This window comes from Lissotriton helveticus, chromosome 8 (genome assembly GCF_964261635.1).
Source record: "Lissotriton helveticus chromosome 8, aLisHel1.1, whole genome shotgun sequence".
In the NCBI taxonomy this organism is placed as follows: Eukaryota; Metazoa; Chordata; class Amphibia; order Caudata; family Salamandridae; genus Lissotriton; species Lissotriton helveticus.
Window position 1 is genome coordinate 1183486849 of NC_136069.1, and position 21776 is coordinate 1183508624.

The window sequence follows — 21776 nt, forward strand, 5'->3', positions numbered from 1 at the left end:
GCTCCAACACTTCAACCTGGGACGACTCCTGGTGGCCGACGGCACTGGGGGCAGCCCCGACACCCACCGACCATGCACGCAACCTGGGAATCATCCTCGACTCAACGCTCTCAATGACCAAGCAAGTCAACGCCGTCTCCTCCTCCTGCTTCAACACCCTCCATATGCTCCGCAAGATCTACAGATGGAGCCTGACAGATACAAGAAAGACAGTCACCCAGGCCCTCGTCAGCAGCAGACTCGACTACGGAAACGCCCTATACGCGGGAGCTCCGACCAAGCTCATCAAACGACTACAATGCTTCCAAAACGCCTTGGCACGACTGATCCTCGACGTACCACGCCACAGCCACATCACCCCCCACCTGAGAAACCTGCACTGGCTCCCCGTCAACAAGAGGATTCCTTCAAGCTCCTCACCCACGCACACAAGGCACTCTACAAGACTGGCCCAGCCTACCTCAACAGACGGCTCTCCTTCTACATCCCCAACCGTCAGCTACGCTCCACCGACCTCTCACTCTCCACCATCCTGCGCATCCGAAGAACAACCACCGGTGGGAAATCCTTCTCCCACCTCGCCGCCAAGACATGGAACACCCTCCCACTGAGCCTACGACAGCCCCAAGACCTGCTGACCTTCAGGAGGATACTCAAGACCTGGCTGTTCGATCAGTAGCGCCCCCCCCCACCAGCGCCTTGAGACCCTCATGGGTATGTAGTGCGCTTTACAAATGATTGATTGATTGATTGACTACTTTGCTTTGCTGTGTTGGCCTGGAGCCTGCTGGGTTGCAGGAGGGACTGCCACTTTGCATCTAGCCTAGTGTGCTGGTCCGGTGCCTGCCTGACTGCTCATTGTGCCCCAAGTGCTCTCCAGGGACTGGTTGGCTTGCCCCCTTCCTGTTGTTGTTGCGATGTCAGGGATTTATAAGGATACCCCTTACCCACCTAGAAACCGGCTGTGGGACTCATGAGCCAGCCAGCCAAACCCTCATGCACAGTGAAGGGAGTGCACTACCTCTCCCCCACCAGCAGTGTCATCCCCCTGGACCCTCCCCCAAGACTCATCAGAGTCCTGGGGCGAGTCTGGGGATTAAAATAAACGATAATAAAGTAGGTTTAAAACCCATTTTATCATCGTTTTATTTAAGGGTGGTGGCAAGGAGGGGTGACACTCCTCCATTCTAATGGAGGAGCCCCGCTGGTATGTTAGCAGAATTCCAGATTCCAGTTGAAGAGAGAAAATGGCAGCTACTCTGCGGGAGCAGTCATTGTTTCCTGCATACAGAATTACTCAATAAAGACTTGTTTTAGTCTTATTTGTCGTGGACGTTTCCTTCTACGTTACACTACCGACAAGTTGAAGAAGATTGAGGGATGTATGACATTACAACGCATGCTTTTACATCGCATGCCTTTACAACGCTGTTTTTACAACGCATGCCTTTACAACGCATAGTGCTTTTGGGCGCTGGATAGTGAATAGTTTAATTTACTATTCCAACTCCAGTCCCCGTGGATAGTAGGGAAGGTGTTGGATAGTACATTAAACCTATTCCCTATCCTAGAGCGCCCCCCAGCGCAATGCGTTGTAATGGTTTGCGTTGTAAAAGTTGCGTCGTAAAGGCACTGCGTGGTAAAAGTTGCGTTGTAAAGGATGTTTACCAGATTGAGGAATCAGCGATTCAGCCCACTCACATAATTTGTTTTTTAGCAAGAAGCAAGCAGAATTCGGCAAAATCATGAGACTTGAGCAATGTTCTAACTCCCTGGATTTGTGGTGCGGAACGTAGGTACATTGCAATGCTGGGCTTGGGGCACATTGTTAAAATTAAACGCCATTGCTGTACCCTGCTCAGTGTTGTCTCATGATGTGCTATACGGTGCACTGTTAGTCATATGACGTGCATGTCATAGCACAACGTGACACTATTTTGAATTGGGGATAACGGACGATATGCGGCATCATCTTTGTTAATACTATCTGCACGGTGATCGGATCTCGTTAACTGAATTCAGCTATGAAGAGAAGGCTTATTCTGAAGCAGCATGCTAATGAAGTGATTTGCCAAACAGAGTTATGGCGAGCTATGGACAAGGTTGTGAAAGGAGGCAACAGGATCTATTATAATTTCTTCTAGTCTGACGGTTCATGCATGTTGCGAAGCTGAGTTAATTTGCAGTGAAGCAGATTTTTTTTTTTATTTTTTTAAACTTTTTATTTAAGTTGCAGGTATACATCATATGCACAAGGGTGCCTTCAAGTTCATAATGCCAGTTCTCACATTCTATTAGCTTTAATTCACATTAATTAACCACTAACCATGTAAACATCGTGTGAGTGTAGTACTGGTGTGTCAATTCTCGTTTCCTTATGTTCACTCAGTCATTTCTCTAGCACATTCTGCTTTCAATGTGAGTTAAAATAAGCAACAATATAGAAACATATAACATTATAACAAGGTCATCACTGGTAGATATACTCTTACTTTTACACCGATCGTCGGCCATCCCCACGTTCCCATCACAATAGAACGGTACCTTGTCAGATAGTTAAACTGTTGCAATCACCCCCCTAGCTTCTACTCGTCCTCCCCTTCGGAGTCGAGGTCTTCATCCTCAGGCAATGGGTCACAAAGGTCTCCTCTATAAATATTCCATGCAGTCCACACCTTATTCCATTTGCGGGGGCAAGCCCTTAGCACATAAACCGCTCTTTACGTAATCATCAGCTTGTCCATATTGTTGCCCCACCTAGTAGTCGTAGGTAAGTCCGGTGTTCCCCACCTTTGCGCAATGTCACGTTTGGCCACCATCATGGCCAGAGTAGCCCATATCAATTCGTGCCTATTCAGATCATTAGGGTCCCAGATATTCAATAAGCATTTTCGAGGTTCTGGTATAATGGAGATCTTGAGCGTTTGCGAGACAGTGCGCATAACCTGCCTCCAAAAGTCTTGTATGTGTGCGCATTCCCAGAGTGTATGATATAGTGTCCCCTCCTCCCCGCACCCACGAAGACAAAAGGGATGTGGTGCCCAGTGTATCCTGTGAAGCAGGGTCCTAGTGTAATAAATGCAGTGTAAGATTTTCAGTTGCACCAATCTGAATTTTGCCGAGATGCCAATCTCCTTTGGGGAAGCCAGAGCCTCATTCCACTCAGAGTCAGTGATCTCACCCACGTCTCCCATCCAGTTGACTCGCAACTTTACCATCGGGTCTCCCAGGTTGTTGATCAGTTTTTTATAGGTGAGGGAAGTTGCGCTTTGTGTCATGTATTCTGTTAAGAGTCTGTCTTCAAGTGGCGAGGACTCTGGTATGTCAGTGCCCACTGGAATCGCTTTAAGCAGTGCGTGTCTGATCTGCACATATCGAAACGTTTCTGTTGGGCTTAGGTGATATTGTTGTTGGAGCCTTGGAAATGAGACCACCGTGCCTTTATCCCACAGGTCCCCGACTGTGGAGAGTCCTATAGAGTCCCACTGTGCAAATCCCTTACATGATCTTAGGGCTCCCAGAGATTTGACGTCCCATAGCGGCGTCAGTTTGGTGATTTTTCCTTGCCCTCCTAGCCGTTTTTGTGCTATGTGCCACAGGGCCGCTGTGTGGTGTGTCGGGCCCAGAAGTCTCTTGACATATGGCTTGCTGTATAGTACTGCGAGCATGCCCTCCGACCCTAGTTGTGACCAATCAGCCCTATATGCCGGGTCTGTCCTCGGAGCATGTATCCATTGGTTTATTGCTTTAAGGTGAGCCGCCCAGTAATACAGCTGTATGTTGGGCAGTGCTATTCCCCCCTCATACCAGCTCTTCGTCAACTTATCGTATGCTATACGTGCCGTCCATTACTCCAGAGCAGGCTTGAGACCAGCGCCGCCACCTGTTTGAAGTATCTCGGTTCCACAAGGTAAGGGGTATTCTCCAGTACATAGAGAAACCTGGGAAGTGCCATCATTTTATAAAGGGCTGCACGCCCAAGGAGGGTCAGTGGTAAGGCCGCCCAATGTTTGACGTCCGCCCGAAGGCGCTCTATTGGCGGCTTTAAGTTTCTTTCAAAAAAGTCTGTAGCGTTATTCACAATGACAATGCTCAAATATTTGAAGGAGTCCCGTGCCAGCGTTAGGGGGCAGGTCTCCGGCAGCACCGGTTCCGGACCACGTAGTGTGTATACCACTGACTTTGCCCAGTTCAGGGTATAGCCCGACGATTTACCATGCTCGTTACAAATCTCTAGCAATGCGGGGATCCCGTTTTCAGGCTCCACCATATAGATCAACATGTAGTCCGCATATAGGGATACTCTATCTTCCCACCCTTCCTCCCATGTGATTCCTTTGATCAACGGCGTAGTTCTGATTAGGATTGCCAGTGGTTCTATCACTAGGGCGAAGAGCAAGGGTGACAGTGGGCACCCCTGCCTAGTCCCTCTTCCCAATGGGAATGTGTGCGAGATGTGGCCATTAGCTACGACTTGCGCCACCGGTTTCGTATACAGCAATCTCACCCATGCTATGAATTTCGGTCCAAAGTCCATGCGTCTCAACACCTCGAATAGATATTCCCATTCCACCAGATCGAAAGCCATTTTGGCATCAAGGGAGAGTATCACCGCCTGTTCGGGTATAAGGTGTGCACGTGCCATGACCCCATGAATTCTTCTGAGATTCAGTGCTGTACTCCTATGTGGCATAAAGCCCGATTGGTCAGGGTGTATCAGTGTCTGCAGGTGGTGTACCAGACGGGTAGCCAACAGTTTTGCGAGCACCTTGGCTTCCACATTAAGCAGGGAAATGGGACGGTATGAGGAGCATCGTGACGGAGGTTTACCTGGCTTAGGTATGGCCACAATCGTGGCCGTCCGCTGGTCTAGTGGCAGTTCCGCCTTTTCCAGACTTTCCATATACATTTGCCTTAGCGCTGCGCTTAGTATGTCGGCTCGCGCTTTGTACCATTCTAGAGGCATGCCGTTGGGCCCCAAGGCTTTACCCGAGCGTAGCGCCTGTATCGCCAGTTGAATCTCGTCTACCGTCGGGTCGAGTTCTAGCTCCCGAATTGCTTCTTGTGCGAGCTTGGGGATGTCTACGTTTTCAAGCGCTCGCCTCGCCGTTTGAGCAGTGATCTTACGCTCAGGGGTGTATATCTCGCGGAAGTGACGCGCCAAGGTGCATACTATGTCCTCCGGGTGTGTCTGGACCTGGCCGTCGTGCGTGTGTAGGCGCTGTATACCTCTAGTACCTCCTCCCCGCTTATCTAACCATGCCAACATTTTCCCAGCTTTATCGCCTACGTCGTACACCCTATTGGCTGTACCCGTGACCAGGCCCTGGACTGTTGTCGTAAGATGGGCTCTGTATTGGTGTTGTCTTAATTGCAATGCGTGTGTTGTTTCCGGTGAGGGGTCTGCCATGTGGGTAGTGTTTGCAATGTGGAGCGCCAACTCGAGTTCTGTGAGCACCCTCCGGCACTCCCTTTTATGCCCCGTTATTGCTGCCATCGCCTCCCCCCGCAGGACCACTTTGTAAGCCTCCCAGAGGATCGAGGGAGAGGACACCGACCCCGTGTTTTCAGCAAAATAACGTGTGGTTACCATTTGGAGTTCCTTCCTGATCTTCGGGATTGTAAGGTAATGTGGATATATTGGATAAGTTCTGGCACGCCTCTTTTCTTTTGTGGTAAGCGCCAGAGACATCGGGGAGTGGTCAGATATGCCTCTGGGCAGGATGTCTATCTTATCTATCTTCCCCAGCCCTGTTCCTAGAAACAAAAAATAATCTATGCGAGATAAACTATTATGGACGGCGGAGAAGTATGTGTACTGTGTCTCTGCGGGGTGCAAGTGACGCCAGATGTCCGTAATGCCCATTCCCTCTAAGAATCCCGGGAGCGTTGCGGTCCCCCTGTGGCGCTCTCTAATGGGAAACGTGTCCATTATTGGGTCCATTATTGCATTAAGGTTGCCCCCTATGATTGTGTCGCCCTCTGGGAGGTCCAAAAGGAACTTACCCAGCGCAGGCAGAGCTACAGAGTGGAGTGCCGGGGGGATGTAGACTGAGACCACGTTTAGGGGCTTCCCTTCCCACTGCCCATGTAGTGCCGCGAAGCGACCCTGATCATCTGTTGCACTGTGTAATACCATAAAGGGGGATGTCTTTTTCATGAGTATCCCCGCCCCTCGGGATCCAGACGTGAACTCCGCATGCGTTGCCATGACATAACCCCGTCTATCAAGCGCCTTACACGCTGTCCCCGTGACGTGTGTCTCCTGAAGCAATATGAGGTCAGGGCCCTGGCGCTTAATTGCCTGTAGAACCAGCCCTCTCTTTATTTTATCTCCCAACCCTCTGACATTCCAAGTTAGGAGCCGCAAGGGGGGTACCTCAGTTGTCGTATGCGCACCGTCAGTGGGTGTAGCGTGGTACAGTGGGGTCATTGAATGGCTTGGGTAGTGGTATATTCGTCAGAATATTTGTTCCAGTGGATAAGTGTCGTTCCACCCTGAGGCGTAGGAATAGCACAGTGTTCGGTGTATGCGTGTATCGTGCGTTGTAGGTGATGACTAACAAGATTAACAATAACTGTAGAACTGTCCCCCCATCCCCCCTCCCTGCTCCCCTGCTCCACGGACTTGTCCCCGCCCGCTTCCCCAACTTTGCAGAGTGCTTTAACCCTTCCCCAACTATCTTACTTGCTCGTGGGGTTGGTGAGACCCCTACAGGCACCGGCTCTGCCCACCCTACTTCGCTTCACCAAGTCCAGGTGCCAGTACATTGTAGTGCATCGTAGTCTGTTCATTCTCTAGTCTTCCTGTCTTTAGATGGGGGCTGGGTGCCCAGAGTTAGGCAGGTTCCGGTCAATTTCGGATTCAGCTTCTGAAAATCCACCTTGGCTGGTCAGGTTTCCGGTCTGTGTGTCTGGGCGCTTGTCATCACGGTGGTTAGGCCGACCTCTGTTTGACCGGCGTGGCGGCCCCACCTGTCTCCAGCCGTCGAGCCAGTCTTGTGCCATTTCCGGTTTATCGAAAACCATGTTTTCCCGTCGGCGACAATCCGTAATTTGGCAGGGAATATCATTGAGTACTGCAGGTCTTTCTCTCTCAGTGCCCTTTTCACTTCAGTGAACATTTTCCGGCGCCGTGCCACCTCCGCTGTATAGTCCGGAAAAAATGCTAGTGTTGAGTTCTGGAGCTTAACTGGCGGTGACACTCTCGCAGCCTGCAAAATCGCATCTCTGTCTCTAAAGTTGAGTAGTCTGGCCAAGACAGGCCGTGGCGCTGCACCCGGTTTCGGCACTCCGCCTGGTACTCTATGTGCCCTCTCAACCGAAAGAAAATGTGCGAGAGTCCGTTAGGTTGCAATTTGTTCTTGACGAGATCCTCTACGTAAAGATCCATCGCACCCTTCCCTTCCGTCTCCGGAATTCCGAGGATACGCACATTATTCCTTCGTGACCGCCCTTCTTGGTCGTCCAGCTTGTCTTGCAATAACTTCGTGACCTTCTCCATACGTTCCATCGCAATTTGCAATTCCGAGGTGTCTTCTACGAGAGATTTCGTGACCACCTCCACCTGCGACACCCTCTCGGTTATTTTCTGAAAGTCTGCCCGGAGTAGAGTGACTTCGGAAGATATGGAGCCCACTGTCGTTTGTACCTCTGAGAGGGTGTTCATGATGTCCTCTAGTGTCACTTTTTTCCCTCCTTCCGATTCCTGACTGGAGCCTGCGGAATTGCGACCATGAAGCGGTGGTTGCCCGTGCTGGCTATATGCGAATTTGTCCAGTTTGGCCTGTGTGGATCCACTCTTTGGTCCCCTGCCCGCCATGGCTTTAAGTCCACAGGTATGTGCCCCGGCGCGTTCCAAAGCTGTGGGAACTGCTCTGCAGGGTCAGGTTGCAGCGGCGTAGCCGTCCCGGGTGATCGGCAGTGTCACCCCCTCCGGTTATTGCAGTCGCTATTAGCAGGCGACTGTGCGCCCAGCATATGTACAATTTAGCGAGGAAGCACCCACCGCACGGTCGTTATCCTGATGTTATTGCCTCACCTCTCGTGTAGGTTTCACCCCCGTCCTGTGCACAAAGCGCCCCTGCGTTATCCGGCATGCCCCTCGTGCCCAGCGCTCCGCTGCTGATGTGTGCAGTGGTAAAGCGTCCGCTCCGTTCCCTTGTCTTATCACGTACCCTCCAGTGCCCAGCTCTGAGTCAGCCCGGGAGTGAGCCAGTCATGGAGCGTCCTGCTTAGCACCACTGTCCATGTATTGTGGGACGTCAATGTTTCTGGTTTGGGCTCTTGTCCTCACTCTCCTCAGGGGCTCAGGTCGCCGTGTGGGTGAAGGATTAAAATGCAGCCGTCAGTCCCGTGAGCGCCCCCAACCTGCCCCCTTCGATCACGGCGGGTCCTCACTGGGGCCGTTTCTGCTCACCTATTCAATGCCGTGGGCACATTTTCGCACCGCCGCCGCCGGTGCTTCTCCTCTCTCGCTCAGGTCGCCGTGTGGGTGAAGGATTAAAATGCAGCCGTCAGTCTCGTGAGCGCCCCCAACCTGCTCCCTTCGATCACGGCGGGTCCTCACTGGGGCCGTTTCTGCTCACCTAGTCAATGCCGTGGGCACATTTTCGCAACCCCGCCGCCGGTGCTTCTCCTCTCTCGCCTCGTCGCCACACCTTCAGTTGTGCCCGACCCAGTCGGGGGCTAATTGTTGCGGTGTCGCCTTGGGCACGTCAGGCCCGTCAACCCCCGGCCGCCGGCCCCGGGTCACCGTCAGCCGTCTCCATGGGTCCTCGGCTCCGGCGGTCGTCCCCAGGCTCCGCAGGTGACCACGAGTGTCGCCGGATCAGTGGCCTCTCAGAGTCTCTCCCTCGTCAACGTAACGGTGGGTGATTAAGTACTGCCGCTCCGGTCCGGTCATGGGAGGGTCTTGCTAGGGCACACCGGCCAGGTCTCACTTCCGCCGGGGTTGTGTCCTCACTTGATGCCGGTGCTTTCCTCCGGTCGCAGGCCCAATAATGTGCACGCTATTTCAGGCAGTTCCCAGTCGTCAATTTCAACGCGGATAGACGTGGATGAAGTCGCTTCTTTCCCAGACCTGGTTTCCGCTCCTTCGGGTGGGAAATGTAGCGGATGAATGTGTCGGATATTATGAAAGGCCTAAATGCCTCAGGGAGCTCTCACTTCACGCTGCCGCCATGCTTGGCTGCTAGCCACGCCCCCCAGATTTATTTATTGTTGAGCACAATTTATTGTCAGCACAGCTGGAAGCAGTGATTTTGCAGTTCACTATTGCATTATATTATATGATGGCAAGTATAACTGGATAACACCACAGATTTTAGTCGAGAGATGAGTGTACGCAAGGATAAAGATCTGGGTGTGGTGAATGAACCGATGAGTGTAGGCGAGGCCAAGGGTGGTAGTGTTGAGGATGTGCAACACAGTAGGATGATGAACAAAAATGTGAAAGTAAAAATGATGCGGACAGTAGAGTATTCAAAAACAAGTGTTTTCATTGAGGAAGAGAAAGGCATCTTTCAAATAGTCCTCAATGTTTTGCAAGATTCACTAATTGCAATAAGTGTGGTAAGAAGGGACATTATGAAAGGGTGTGACACAGTCCAAAATCCCAGAGTGTGAGTTGTGTAGATGGGGTTACATTTGTTTTGATCATATGAGATGATGATGGTGTTAACCGTGAGCCTATAAAGATGCCTTAGTGTGAAACTGTGATTGAAGTAAAGAAGGTGACTGTTCTTGTGTATTCTGGCCCACTCTACATTATGGTTGGAGACAAGAACTTGGACACTATTCTTGGGAAAGATAAAATTCAATTGTATCCTCCAAATATAAACCCGGTGGGTGATGGTGGCACTAAGATTGATGTTGAGGGGTACTCTGTCATGAAAATTCAGTTTATGAGGAGAGAAACTGTTGTTGAGGTGTATGTTGCTAAGCGTGGAGACAATCCTTTAGGGTGGAGACACCAATGTGATACAGGTATAAAGCTTAACCCTAATTGAACTAAATGTGTGTTATTGTCTGATTTCAATTTGGTGAGTGGTTTCTTTGTGGAATTTACCATGGCATTTGTGTCAGGGCTTGGGGTGCTTATGAATTTTGGGCACAAATTGTTTTGAAATGAACTGCTGTGCCATGTGTTCACAAAGTATGAAAAGTTCCCATGATGATGATGGAACCCATGAGGAACAAATTTGAAAGGTCAAAGGGTATGGGGGTAAACAAGGAAATTGAGCCATCTGAGTGGCTTGCCCCAGTAGTTTTGGTACCTAAAGATGGGGGTAAGAAAATAAGAATATGCTAGGATTTGCATGGATTAAAAAAACACATTTGGGTGGATCCCCACCACTGCCCAACATTACTGAAACTTTTGCCATTATCAAAGATGCCAAATTGTTCAGTGTGATGGACCTATCTTATGCGTACCATCAGGTTCCTTTACATGAGAATTCTAAGCACTTAACATCTTTCATTCAGGTTTGTGCGAATGCCCTCTGGGCTGGCATCTGCAGCTGCCTGTTTCCAGAGGGTGATGAAAACGGTGCTTGATAGTTTCCAAGAATTTTTTTTTTCTAGGACAACATTTTAATTTTTGGTAAAGACAGGGAAAAACATGATGGAACAGTGAGGTTGGTTCTGAAAGGTTGCAAAAGTCAGGTCTCACGCTGGAAAAGGAAAAACACAGGTTGAGAGTTACTTCTGTTAGGACACACCGTTTCTAAAATATACAAACTCTTATCCTCTAAGCCTCGCAAATGCCACACGAAGTGTGAAGTAAAATGGGAATCTTAACCTAACTCCAGTGAAATCCCATTCAACTGGGACAAGATACATATCACTCCCTTCTCAAACAAAATCCTTCCAATATTATCTCAAACTAAACTTATGCTAATAAACAGGACATACTGGACCCCCGAGAGGATCTTTAAACTTGACCTCAGCCAAAGCCCTACATGCTGGAATTGTAACACTCATGTTGGAAACCTTGCCCACATGCTCTTCAACTGCCCTATCCTTCAAACATATTGGGATAAAATGTATGAATGTATAAGCAAAACATTCAATATATACCCTCCAAGGGAATTTTCCTATATCTTGTTAGGCTTTCTTGACCCAAAGTTCACAGACGAGAATTATCGTTATTTGTGAGATCTCATGCTTACTTCGGCCTGCAAAATTGTACTCACTAAGTGGAAAAACTCCAAAGAAGTCTCCTGTAGGATGTGGCAAGAATGGTTGTCCTTCCTCAGAGGGGCTGACAACATCCACTCCACGACTCTCCCTGGTGTAAAACAAACAGTAAATTATGGCGATCTCTTGATGCCTTTTCCTTCACATACAACCCACTGTGAATTTACCTCAACCTTCTATAATGCATTACTTTTAGAATGCTATGTCCTTTTGGTACTCCTGTATTGTATTATATTTTTCTTATGACACATGCGAAAATTGTGTTCGATAGACCACATGTATCTCTTTTCAGCTTCACTGTGACCTCCACAGTAATTAACTTGAGTAACTTGCTGCTTTCTACTTTTTTGTATTTCTCATGGCTTATTTTTTATTATTTGTCAGTATTCTTGTGTTCCTTATCATCATTTTAATTTTTTGTCTTTTTTCATTTGTTCTTTTCTTGAAAATTCAATACAAAGTGGTGTGAAATAAAAAAATTAGTTATTTCTTTCACTTATCTGGGACATATTATTTCTCGTGTAGTCCAAAATTGGATTTGCCTAAGAATATTATACAGGCACCTTTTCCTGGGAACAGGGATCAAGTGCGCTCATTCTCTGACCTTGCTGAATTTTGTGCTAAATTTATTGCCAATTTTGCCAGTGCATCTCTACTTTTAAGATTCTCTGCTAAAGGAAGGTGTTACATTTGTATGGTCCAAGGAGTGTGAGGAAGCGTTTGCTGCTATGAAGGAAAATATTAGTATCATGACAACTTTGATCAATTTTGCATCCAAGAAGACTGTGGCGTCCACTGATGCGAGTGTTGGTGGTTTGGGTAGTGTTAGCAGTAATAGATGAAGAAAAAAATGTAATAGCATTTGCTTCTTGTGCTCTTAGAGTTGCTGAAGAACATTATTAAGTTACTGAAACAGAGTATTTGGCTGTTTTTTAGGCTATTCATCATTTGGAGCTCTTTTTATACCTTTCACTCTGAGATCAGATTTTTCCATGTAGATGTTAAGAGAATTTGACTCCCAGTATAAGGAGATGGACAGAAGGGACTAACGGAGTTTAATTTTAGTGTGGGATATATCCCTGGGGTTAAGAATAACACACTGATTGTTTATCCCGGCTACCGATTGAAGAAGATTTTGGAAGTGAAGACATTTCTTTGATCGGGTGGGATCAGGAGAACACTTTTAAAGAGAAGGATTGGAGTTGTGCGATGGTTGATGATAAATTTATGACCATTTTCTTGGATTTAATTGTGAAGGAATGGGCAGTTGCAAAAGACAAGAGTGTTGAAGGATTTTGGACTATTTGTGGTGGACTTAGCGTTATTGATGGAAAGATCTGCAGATCACCGGTAAGTTTAGGAGTAAGGTTGATTAACTTGGTGCATGAGGGTCATTTAGGCAGAGATTTGTTCAAAGCTCAGCCTGAAAAATGGGATTGGTGCCGGGAAAGGACCCTCAGGTGGAAGTGGCTGTCAAAGATTGTTGGCAGTGTGCCAACAATAAGTGCAAAGTTACGCATTCTCCACTTGCTCCAGTAAAAATGCCTTCTCAATGCTGGACAAAGCTGGGACTTGGTATAGTTGATTTATTTGATTTTATGCCCAAGAAGGAAAGATATGTTCTGTTGTTTGTACATTACACATCCAAATGGGTGGTGATTAAGTGTGTAGAAGTTGAAAATAGTAGGATTGTAACAGAGTTCCTTAAGAATTAGTTTTCTCATGAAGGAATCCCTGAATGTTTTATAACAGATAATTGGGCCAATTCGTGTCACAAGAAATTTGTGAGTTTTTAGAAGGACTTTACATTAAACAATTAGAGACTGCACCTTATCGTTAGAGGATGACGAGGCAACATTATTTATGTATTTAAATTTCCCTCGTCATCGTCTGTAGAAATCAATGCCTCACCACTTTTATTTGCACGGGCCACGGCCGGCGCTGTAGTTGGTTCCTGTATAATGAATTACACAATAAAGACTTGTTTTAGTCTTACCTGCTGTGGACGTTCCCTTATACATTACATTACATTTCACATATGTCCTTCAGCAGTCTTTTCCAAGTGACAGCTTTGTTCACTTCTTCACCATCAATCATCAATGAATGTGTGTACTTTGTACCATTGATGGCTCATGTGCAGCATGCTACTATATATTACCTAGCCGCATACGAACGTAGAGTCGACCTGGCTCATAGATTGGGTGTATGCATTCTCAGAGATATGCTCCAGTTCCCCGGTTTGGTTTTCATGAGATGCAAATCACTAAATGTGCAATCTGTTTCAGAGTAATGATCGTTTCGGTTGCCGGAAAAGCTAGTCCCTGTCAGTGCTTAATTTGTAAAACAATAAGGGCCTGGGCTCTTGTCAGGGGGCACTGCAGCTTGTACCACACATTGTCCCTGCTATGTTGCCAATGATAGTTACAACACAACTACTGACCATTACACTCCTACAAGTGTGACAATTTGGACTATTTCAGGCCCCCAATTCCAAAGCTAGAAGAATGGCTTGGGCAGAATGCAATAGTCATTTTTAATGTATATTGAATTAATAATTAACTGTTGTGGTGGTAATCTCTAAATTCGACACATAGCGCCACGTTGTGGCAGACTGTCAAGCTTTGACGTTGACAATTAAGAGCTGGTGCCTTGAACCGGAAACCACTGGTTCAAATTAAACACTGTAGTCATCTTGTTCTTCAAACTTTCAAACAAATTCATCTGTACACAGCAAACAAAATGAAAGCCTCCTCTTGGGATTACCAAAGTTATTCCTACTTGTGACGAAAACAAAATTATCTACATATTTTTCCTACCTTACACGTATGTAACTTCATATGTTACATATGTATACGTACATCCATACCTATATAAGTACATACGTGTAAATGTATATACGTATGTAACTTTATATGTTATACGTATGTAACTTCATACGTTACATATATTTTGCATATGGTGAAATTCACCAGTGTCTTTGGATTTGACGTAGAAAATAAAAGCTGTGAATTGAGTACTGAAGAGCAGCCTTGAAGATGGAGTAAGAGCTTGTGCAATTGCTTATAGGAAGAAGGTCCTCTGGCATGCCTGGAATAGGGACTTCTCTTGCCCGTTTTGAGCCGGTAATGCTTAAGTACTGTGCTGTTTGTACAATATGATCCCTCTTCCAACCACAAAAACAAGAGATATCCACTGTAGTTGTTATTGATGTGTGGAGTGGTGTGGCTCACTGGTTAGAGGCGGCAGACCCGAGAGCAGAGAACGGGCTGGGACCAGGGTTCGATTCCCGACATGGCAGGGTCTTGGAACAGGTTCAGGGACTCGATAATTCTCGCCTCGGTGCCTACTCTAACTAGGGACCACACTCGGTAACTCTGGGCATTAAGCTTGCCTCATCTCCACAACGGCCCCTCACAAACGTCAGGGATGCCTGGTTTCACCTTGGAGACTCCCAGGAGGAACTATCTCACAGGGAAAGCCAGGACGGGTTCCCCAGCGGTCTATAGCGCTACGAGGCCTGCGGTGCGGGTAGCAGTGCGCTTTACAAGACACACTTTCATTGATGCCAGCGAGACACTGAAATTGGCATCTGTGACAGTGCATCCCACTGTTCATGGTTATTGTTATGGCAATTTGTAGCACACCACATTCCACAGCATTGGCACTGCTATGCTTAGTGCTGGAGTCTTTAGCAAATGTTTAATGTTAGTATTTTTATCTATCTAGGTTTTCAGTACCTACTTAAGCTTAAAGAGTGTCATACTTTCCAAAAGAGAAGCCACTTAGAGCAGGGATGATTGTCTGCAGCACAGAGCACCACATTGTCAAAAAAACAGAAAGGTAAACAAACATTTAATGGTTTGATGGAATTTACAATACCATTTCCATTAGACATGCATTAATTTCCTTTTAACACATGAATATTGTGTGCAACAGTGAAAATGTCAATCTTCTGCCTCTACAACAGAGGTCCCCATAGCTTCTAAAGAGAGGACTACAAAAGAAAACCTTTGTGGCTCATAGGCTGAAATAGCATTTATAGGAAATTCTCTTGTCACATCATAATGCAATGTGTTAAAGAAGACACAAACATGTAGTCTGTATTTTGGTTGCTTTCAATGTAGGAATAACCATGCAAGTGTGAGTTTTGTATTTTCCTTTATCTGATATCAATCAATCAATTATTTGTAATGTGCTGCTCCTCACCTCTGATGGTATCCGGGCGTTGAGGTATCGCTGGTCTTATTTGAAAAGCCAGGTCTTGAGTCCCCTTCATAATTCTGCCAGGAAGGGTGATGTTCGCATGTGGAGGGATAGTTCGTTCTTTCCAAGCTTTGGCGGCAAGATAGGAGAAGGAACTACCTCCACTGTTGCTTCGACGAAAGTAGGAGATGTGTGCAAGGGCCAGGGAGGCAGAGTGGTGGGTTGGTGGAAGTTCAGGCGGTCATTGATGTATGATAGTTCCTGGTTGTTAAAGGCGTTGTAGGCATGTGGTCGAATGTTGAACTTCTATCTCTTCTGGACGGGGAGCCAATGGATGTTTCTGAGGTGGGGGGGTGATACGGGTCTATTTGGGGAGGTTAAGGATAAGGCAGGCTGCTGCATTCTGTATGGTTTGAAGTCTCTTAAGCAGTTGGATGGTGATGCCTGTGTAGAGTGCTTTTCTGTAGTCAAGCTGGCTGGTGATGAGGGCCTGGGTGATTGTCTTTCTGGCGTTGACGGGAGTATGCGGCTGGTGTGGAAGCAAGATGAGGCAACTGTGGTGATTTGGCGCTTCGTAGTGAGTTCTTTGTCAAGGATGATGCCGATATTTTGGGCCTCGTCTGTTGGTGTGGGTCCGAGCTCTTGGGGCCACCAGGAGTTGTCCCACAGGAAGGTGTTTTTCCCAAAGATCAGCACTTCTGTCTTGACCGTGTTGAGCTTCAGGCAGTTAATCTTCATCCAGTCAGCGACACTGTTCATGACACTGCAGAAGTTAGTTCTGGTGGTGGAGGTGTCGTCAGTGAGTGAGAGGATGAGTTGGTTGTCGTCGGCGCAGGATATGATGTTGAGTAAGTGTTATGTAGTCAGGTGAGTGACTCTGTATGCCAAAGGTGGCCACCATGAAGAACAAGGAATACTACCTGGTTCTTTTGTCATTGAGAGGAAAGGACACTGTGTGACCTGTGTGTTCTCTAGCCCTGACTGAGGATCAGAATCCGAGCAATTATTCTCCCCACCTGTGAGATGGATCACATGAATGTACTGAATCATTGGAAGATGTGCTGCAGATGCCCAGCTGCTGCTCCTTCAGAGCCACGAGTGCCATCAGCAGCCACTGTAGCTCCTCCAAAAAGTCTGAGAGTGAAATGCTCCGAGGGACTCTGGTAGCACAACCCCTGCAGAAGCAAGTACGACTGATCGTAGGCAGGAAAGACACTGGGGAACATGTTCTGCCACATGATGCCTGGGCACTGGAACAATTTGGACTTTGAAAGAGTCAGAGTAGGACTCCAGAAACTCAGACTACTAGTGGGGCTTTACCTGAATATCACCCGTAATGAACAGGGAATAACCACTACCGTTAGTGAGAGGGGAGTGGCACTCAGGGACCTGCCTAGTGAACACTGGAGCCCTGACCTCAGGGGGCTGTGTGTATTGTTTGTGTATGCCGTATTTTACTTTGTTTTTGCATGTAAATACTCATGTTTTCATAAAAGCAAGTATTTTATTCGGCAATCTTTTATTGCTAAAATTGAAAGAGGTTTGATTTGTAAGCCTGTGTTCATCCCACTGTATCTGCCTTCCCCCAGAAGCCTTGAACTGCTCGATCCACGCTACTACTGAGAGCCAATTGCTGAAGGAGTACTTGGCCCAGTTGCATAGTAAGTCGGCCACAGGACATCAGGAGTAAAAGGCCTACTCTCACTGTTGGGTCCAGTAGCTCCTCCTTACACCCTTTCCCTCTGAAATGGGTTCTGATAGCGCTGTTTCTGCACTCCCCTACTTCATAAAATATTCCAATTAGCAACTTTGATCAAAATATGTACATATTGATGTATGTACACAATGTGATTCATTTACACAATATAGCGGCAACTGTATTTGTGATGATAAGACGTGAAAAAATGCATGTACCACAAGAAAAATTGATATCGCCATCCTTTTCTTTGACGTCTTACCACAAATCATATTTTCTGTTTCGGCCTTCAGGTACTGCATGTCCGCTATGTTCTACAGTTGCTGCATGAAACCAAAAAGTACTTGAAACAGATGCCAAACATTGTTCACTTGTCCACCTCCTACTCCAAGGAGTTAACCATTTGTGGTAAGGTACTGCCATTTGGCTAACACGTTGCACTGCGGGTGCCTGGAGTGCATGCTGCCAAGTAATGTGAAACTAACCTATTTAATGGGGCAGATCACCTCCATTTTAACAATATCCCCTCTTGTTTCTTGAATCCATTTCTACAATGTCTAATTGTTTGACTTGTTGGTCTCTTCACATTTCCTATAATTTTGATTTGATTCTTATGAAGTCTGTGCGGGGTAGAATCTTGATTTCCCATAGATTAAATAATTCATCAGACTTACCACGTTAAATATTTAAGATACTGTGATTGAAGCATTCTACGTTGCCATACAGCTAATTCTGTGGTAATGTAGACCAGTATTTAAAATAGTATGCCCTAGAAAATATACCACATATCATCAGTAGATAGATTATTTGTCTTGCAGGAAAGGTACAAAAAACATGTACATGAATAAAAGCAGATCATGTAAAGTTATATGGCAAGCCCACTAATCTAGAGCTCGCTGCATTACTTGTAATGGGCAAGGAGTGACATTATATTGAAACAGCTGGGCTCATCTAATTGATACTCATTATTTCCCTGGATAGGGGTGCACAATGCAACTCTATATCGGCACAGGAAACTGACCACACTGAGCTGTATATACCAGAGGTTTCAATAGACATGGTACAATGATATCAGCACACATCTAGCTCATCCTGTACATTGTGACATACCATCCTTATGGGGTTTCCTACTAAGAAAGTTTTCTGGGATTGCATTCCATGCCTTATTCCCAGATGCATTGTGGTGGCCACTGCCTTTCTGAAGATGGCTGGAACGCCCTTTCAGTGGCTGCTGTCGAGGGAAACCTTGTGCATTGTCTCCAAACAGCCGTAGAAAGAAAGGATAGAAAGGGAAGTAATTGGTGGGACATAGGATTGTTGTTAATGTTCTCTGAGGAATGCATCAATTCTCCATCCTGCAGTCCCCAATCTCCCAAATATATAAATTATCATAAGTAGCTAAGGCCAGCCCTAATGGTAGGTGGGCCAAGGTTAGGCACCAGGTTCTAACACCAGAGTGGGCAAGGGGGTCCCACCTCCTTGAGATTCTTGGTGAGGAGACTAGTGAAGGGTGTCCCTGAGAAACCCGTTTCAGCAGAATGACCGAAGCCTCAGGACCAGGCACTCAGGCTGAGAACTTACAGGGGTAAAGTACTAGAGTGGAAAAGGCACAACATCACTATGCGTTGGAGACTTGTTCTTACAAGCTGTTTCTTCTATTTTTCACTTGTCTCATTACAAAGGTGATCATTTTCATTTGACATCACCAGTAGGAGACTTATAGTATGACGCAACTTATTTCAGCATCTGTGTTTCTACAACACTGTGTCTGAATTTGTGTTCCAGGTACATGCAAAATTGTGGACTGTTATTCCAGAAAATGTGATAGTATCATAACTACAGACATATTGGCTGGAATCAGAGTACGATCTCCGGCAATCTTCTTTTTGGTTACATTGTTTTGACAGGTAAATTAATGTTGAACATTGTATTCCCATTGTTTTTAGGTGACTTACACGGAAAACTCGATGACCTTTTATTGATCTTCTACAAGGTAACAGTCCATTTTGTAATGTGAACGCGTGGCTCTATGCATCCCTTTGGTGCTGACAAGACTTGAGCAGGAATCTAAACATCAAATGGTATTAGAATTGCAGAAATTGTAAGGTATTGTGCTATATGCCTGATATGTTTTGTTGACAAATAGAACTTACAGTGTGACAACTCGTGTAACTGCATGCATCAGAATTTTGAGAACTGCATTTCCCCAAGGCACATTATGATAGGTGAAACCTGGATGAAATTCAATAAGGGAAAATGTATTGGAAATTCTGATACCTGCAGAATTTGGCTCCAAAAGCTAAAATTCTGTGTGTAATTCTACACTTTTATTAGAAAAACTCTGGAAAAAATGTACTTACCTCACCCGGTATATACCTCGCTCAAGGTGCGGTAAATACCTCAGTCCATTCCGGACCCTCATAATCAAGGTGTAAAACCGGGGAGTGTTTAGAAACAGATGAACCACTGTATAAAACCACATACATAAAATATATACATATATGTTCTCTCGTGTCTGCTTTACGCAAGTTATGTATCAAAGTCTGCAGTCTTTATACAGCAGGTAAAACCGCATGCCTGTCCACAACAAACCATACTGGGCTTTTAACTTAGGATTGCACTTTTTCCTTTCCACTTGGAAAGAGTCAGAAGGACCTTCCACGGGAACCTTATGAGAGAGACCTTGCCTGCTATTATCTATAATAAATACCTTCCATAAGACCTTTTCTGCTTCCCTGACTTTCCCACTTTCTTATTTCTCAAACGTGCTCTCCACCCCTGAACACCCAATACACTACGGGCCTGATTCACAGAACTAACTTAAGACAAAATCCTAAACTTACTACTTTTGGTATTCACAGAAGGCATTCAGTAGAAGAAAAGTTAAGGATTTTGTCTTAAGTCTGTCCTAAGTTTGTGTTAAGTTTGTCTTAAGTCTGTCTTAAGTCTGTCTTAAGTCTGTCCTACTACTTTTGGTATTCACAGAAGGCATTTAGTAGTAGTAATGTTAGGATTTTGTCTTAAGTTTGACTTAAGTTTGACTTAAGAAAGACTTAAGACAGTCTTAAGATAGACTTAAGACAAACTTAAGACAGTTGTAAGACAAACTTAAGGCAAACTTAAGACAAACTTAGGACAGACTTAAGACAACATCCTAACTTTACTACTACTAAATGCCTTCTGTGAATACCAAAAGTAGTAAGTTTTGGATTTTGTCTTAAGTTAGTTCTGTGAATCAGGCCCTACACTTTTCTCTTGAAGTGTTTTTCACTCTTGCTCTGCTCTAATTTATGTGTACATTGAATGTTCCTTATATTTAACTATTTTTACGGCTCTAGTAAATAGTATTAAGGGGTGAAACGTGTCAGCTATTTTTGCAATGAAAAAAGGAAGAAAAACGTTGTATCAGCAACGATCCACAAACAATAATATTTCTTGGACATGGGAGAGCAGCCTCAGCTCGTATTTGTAAAACAAATTCTGCAACGCTTTAAAATTAATCATTTTAACATTTACATCAACTAAGGATTAATAGGTATTTTGGTTCTCATCCTTTCTATACGTCTCAAAATCTGCTGCTTCATGTTTGTACTTCTTACAGAATGGGCTTCCTTCTGACGAAAACCCTTACCTTTTCAATGGGGACTTTGTGGACAGAGGGAAAAACTCGATAGAGATACTCATACTCCTCTTCGCCTTCCTTCTTGTGTACCCCAACAATCTATACTTGAACAGAGGAAACCATGAGGACCATATTATGAACCTGAGGTAACAGCCTTAGATCATGCATGTCGCCGTATAGTGCCTTTGTGTCGAAATATACAGCAGATGTATTGTGTTCATTAGAAATATTTTTAGGGAAAATAAGAGGATCCCAGAAAACAGACCCACAAGAAAAGGAGGAAATCAGGGATAAGCTCACACTACATGTTTCTTACTTTGTGCTTTAGCATGTCCATGACTCTTTAGGTACTTTACCTATTGAGTCATGCATATATCATAGTTAGCATGTCAATGTACACAAAGATATTTTTGTATATTACAGAGTTGTGTCAACATCCTTACCTCTATGCACAAATAATATATGCAAGGCACATGAGTGAATGTTCCCACTCCATTGGCTTTCCTCCCCTGAAGTAACTTGAAAATCAAGGTGATGGAGAGGGTGGAGAGAGAAAGGTTGTATAGTATGTTAAATATTTGAGGAAATTATAATTATTATAAGTACATTCTGTTATTGAGTTATTTTTTAATCCCATAGTTATACTGAATTAAAGCAATCTCGACAACGTTCTTTACAGCGAAAAACTCAAACAAACGTAGGGTAGTTATTTTTGAGGGAGGCTGAGGCAGGCGGTAGCGTTTCAAATAGTAATTGTTAAGAATACTTAGAAGCCAACTACACAAGTAAAATGCTTATGATGGCCACTGAGATTTCATGATTAAAATCGCAAATGGATGAAGAGAGAGAAATGCAGGATGCAGTGTTTCCAAAGAATGTAAAACAAATATACATTTAACAAATGGTCCAATGGGATTTCCATGCTGAGTAAGTAACATATCACAAGCAATTATGATCTTCACTACAAGAGGTCATGCCTTGAGAAACATTTCCAATAGACCCTACTTGGGACACTACTTCAATTTTTGCCTGTGCCTGCCTCACCCATGTGTTTGT

The 21776-nt window shown here is 45.4% G+C and overlaps 1 protein-coding gene across 1 annotated transcript in view; it reads left to right on the top strand.

Moving 5' to 3' along the window:
- PPEF1 (protein phosphatase with EF-hand domain 1) overlaps positions 1-21776 on the top strand; it is a 387937-nt gene that overhangs the window by 190620 nt on the left and 175541 nt on the right. Inside the window, exons 5-7 of the mRNA XM_078656153.1 lie at positions 17392-17506; positions 19045-19091; positions 20700-20866. Coding sequence (XP_078512279.1) covers positions 17392-17506; positions 19045-19091; positions 20700-20866 — 329 coding nt within the window. The remainder of the gene's footprint in view (positions 1-17391; positions 17507-19044; positions 19092-20699; positions 20867-21776) is intronic.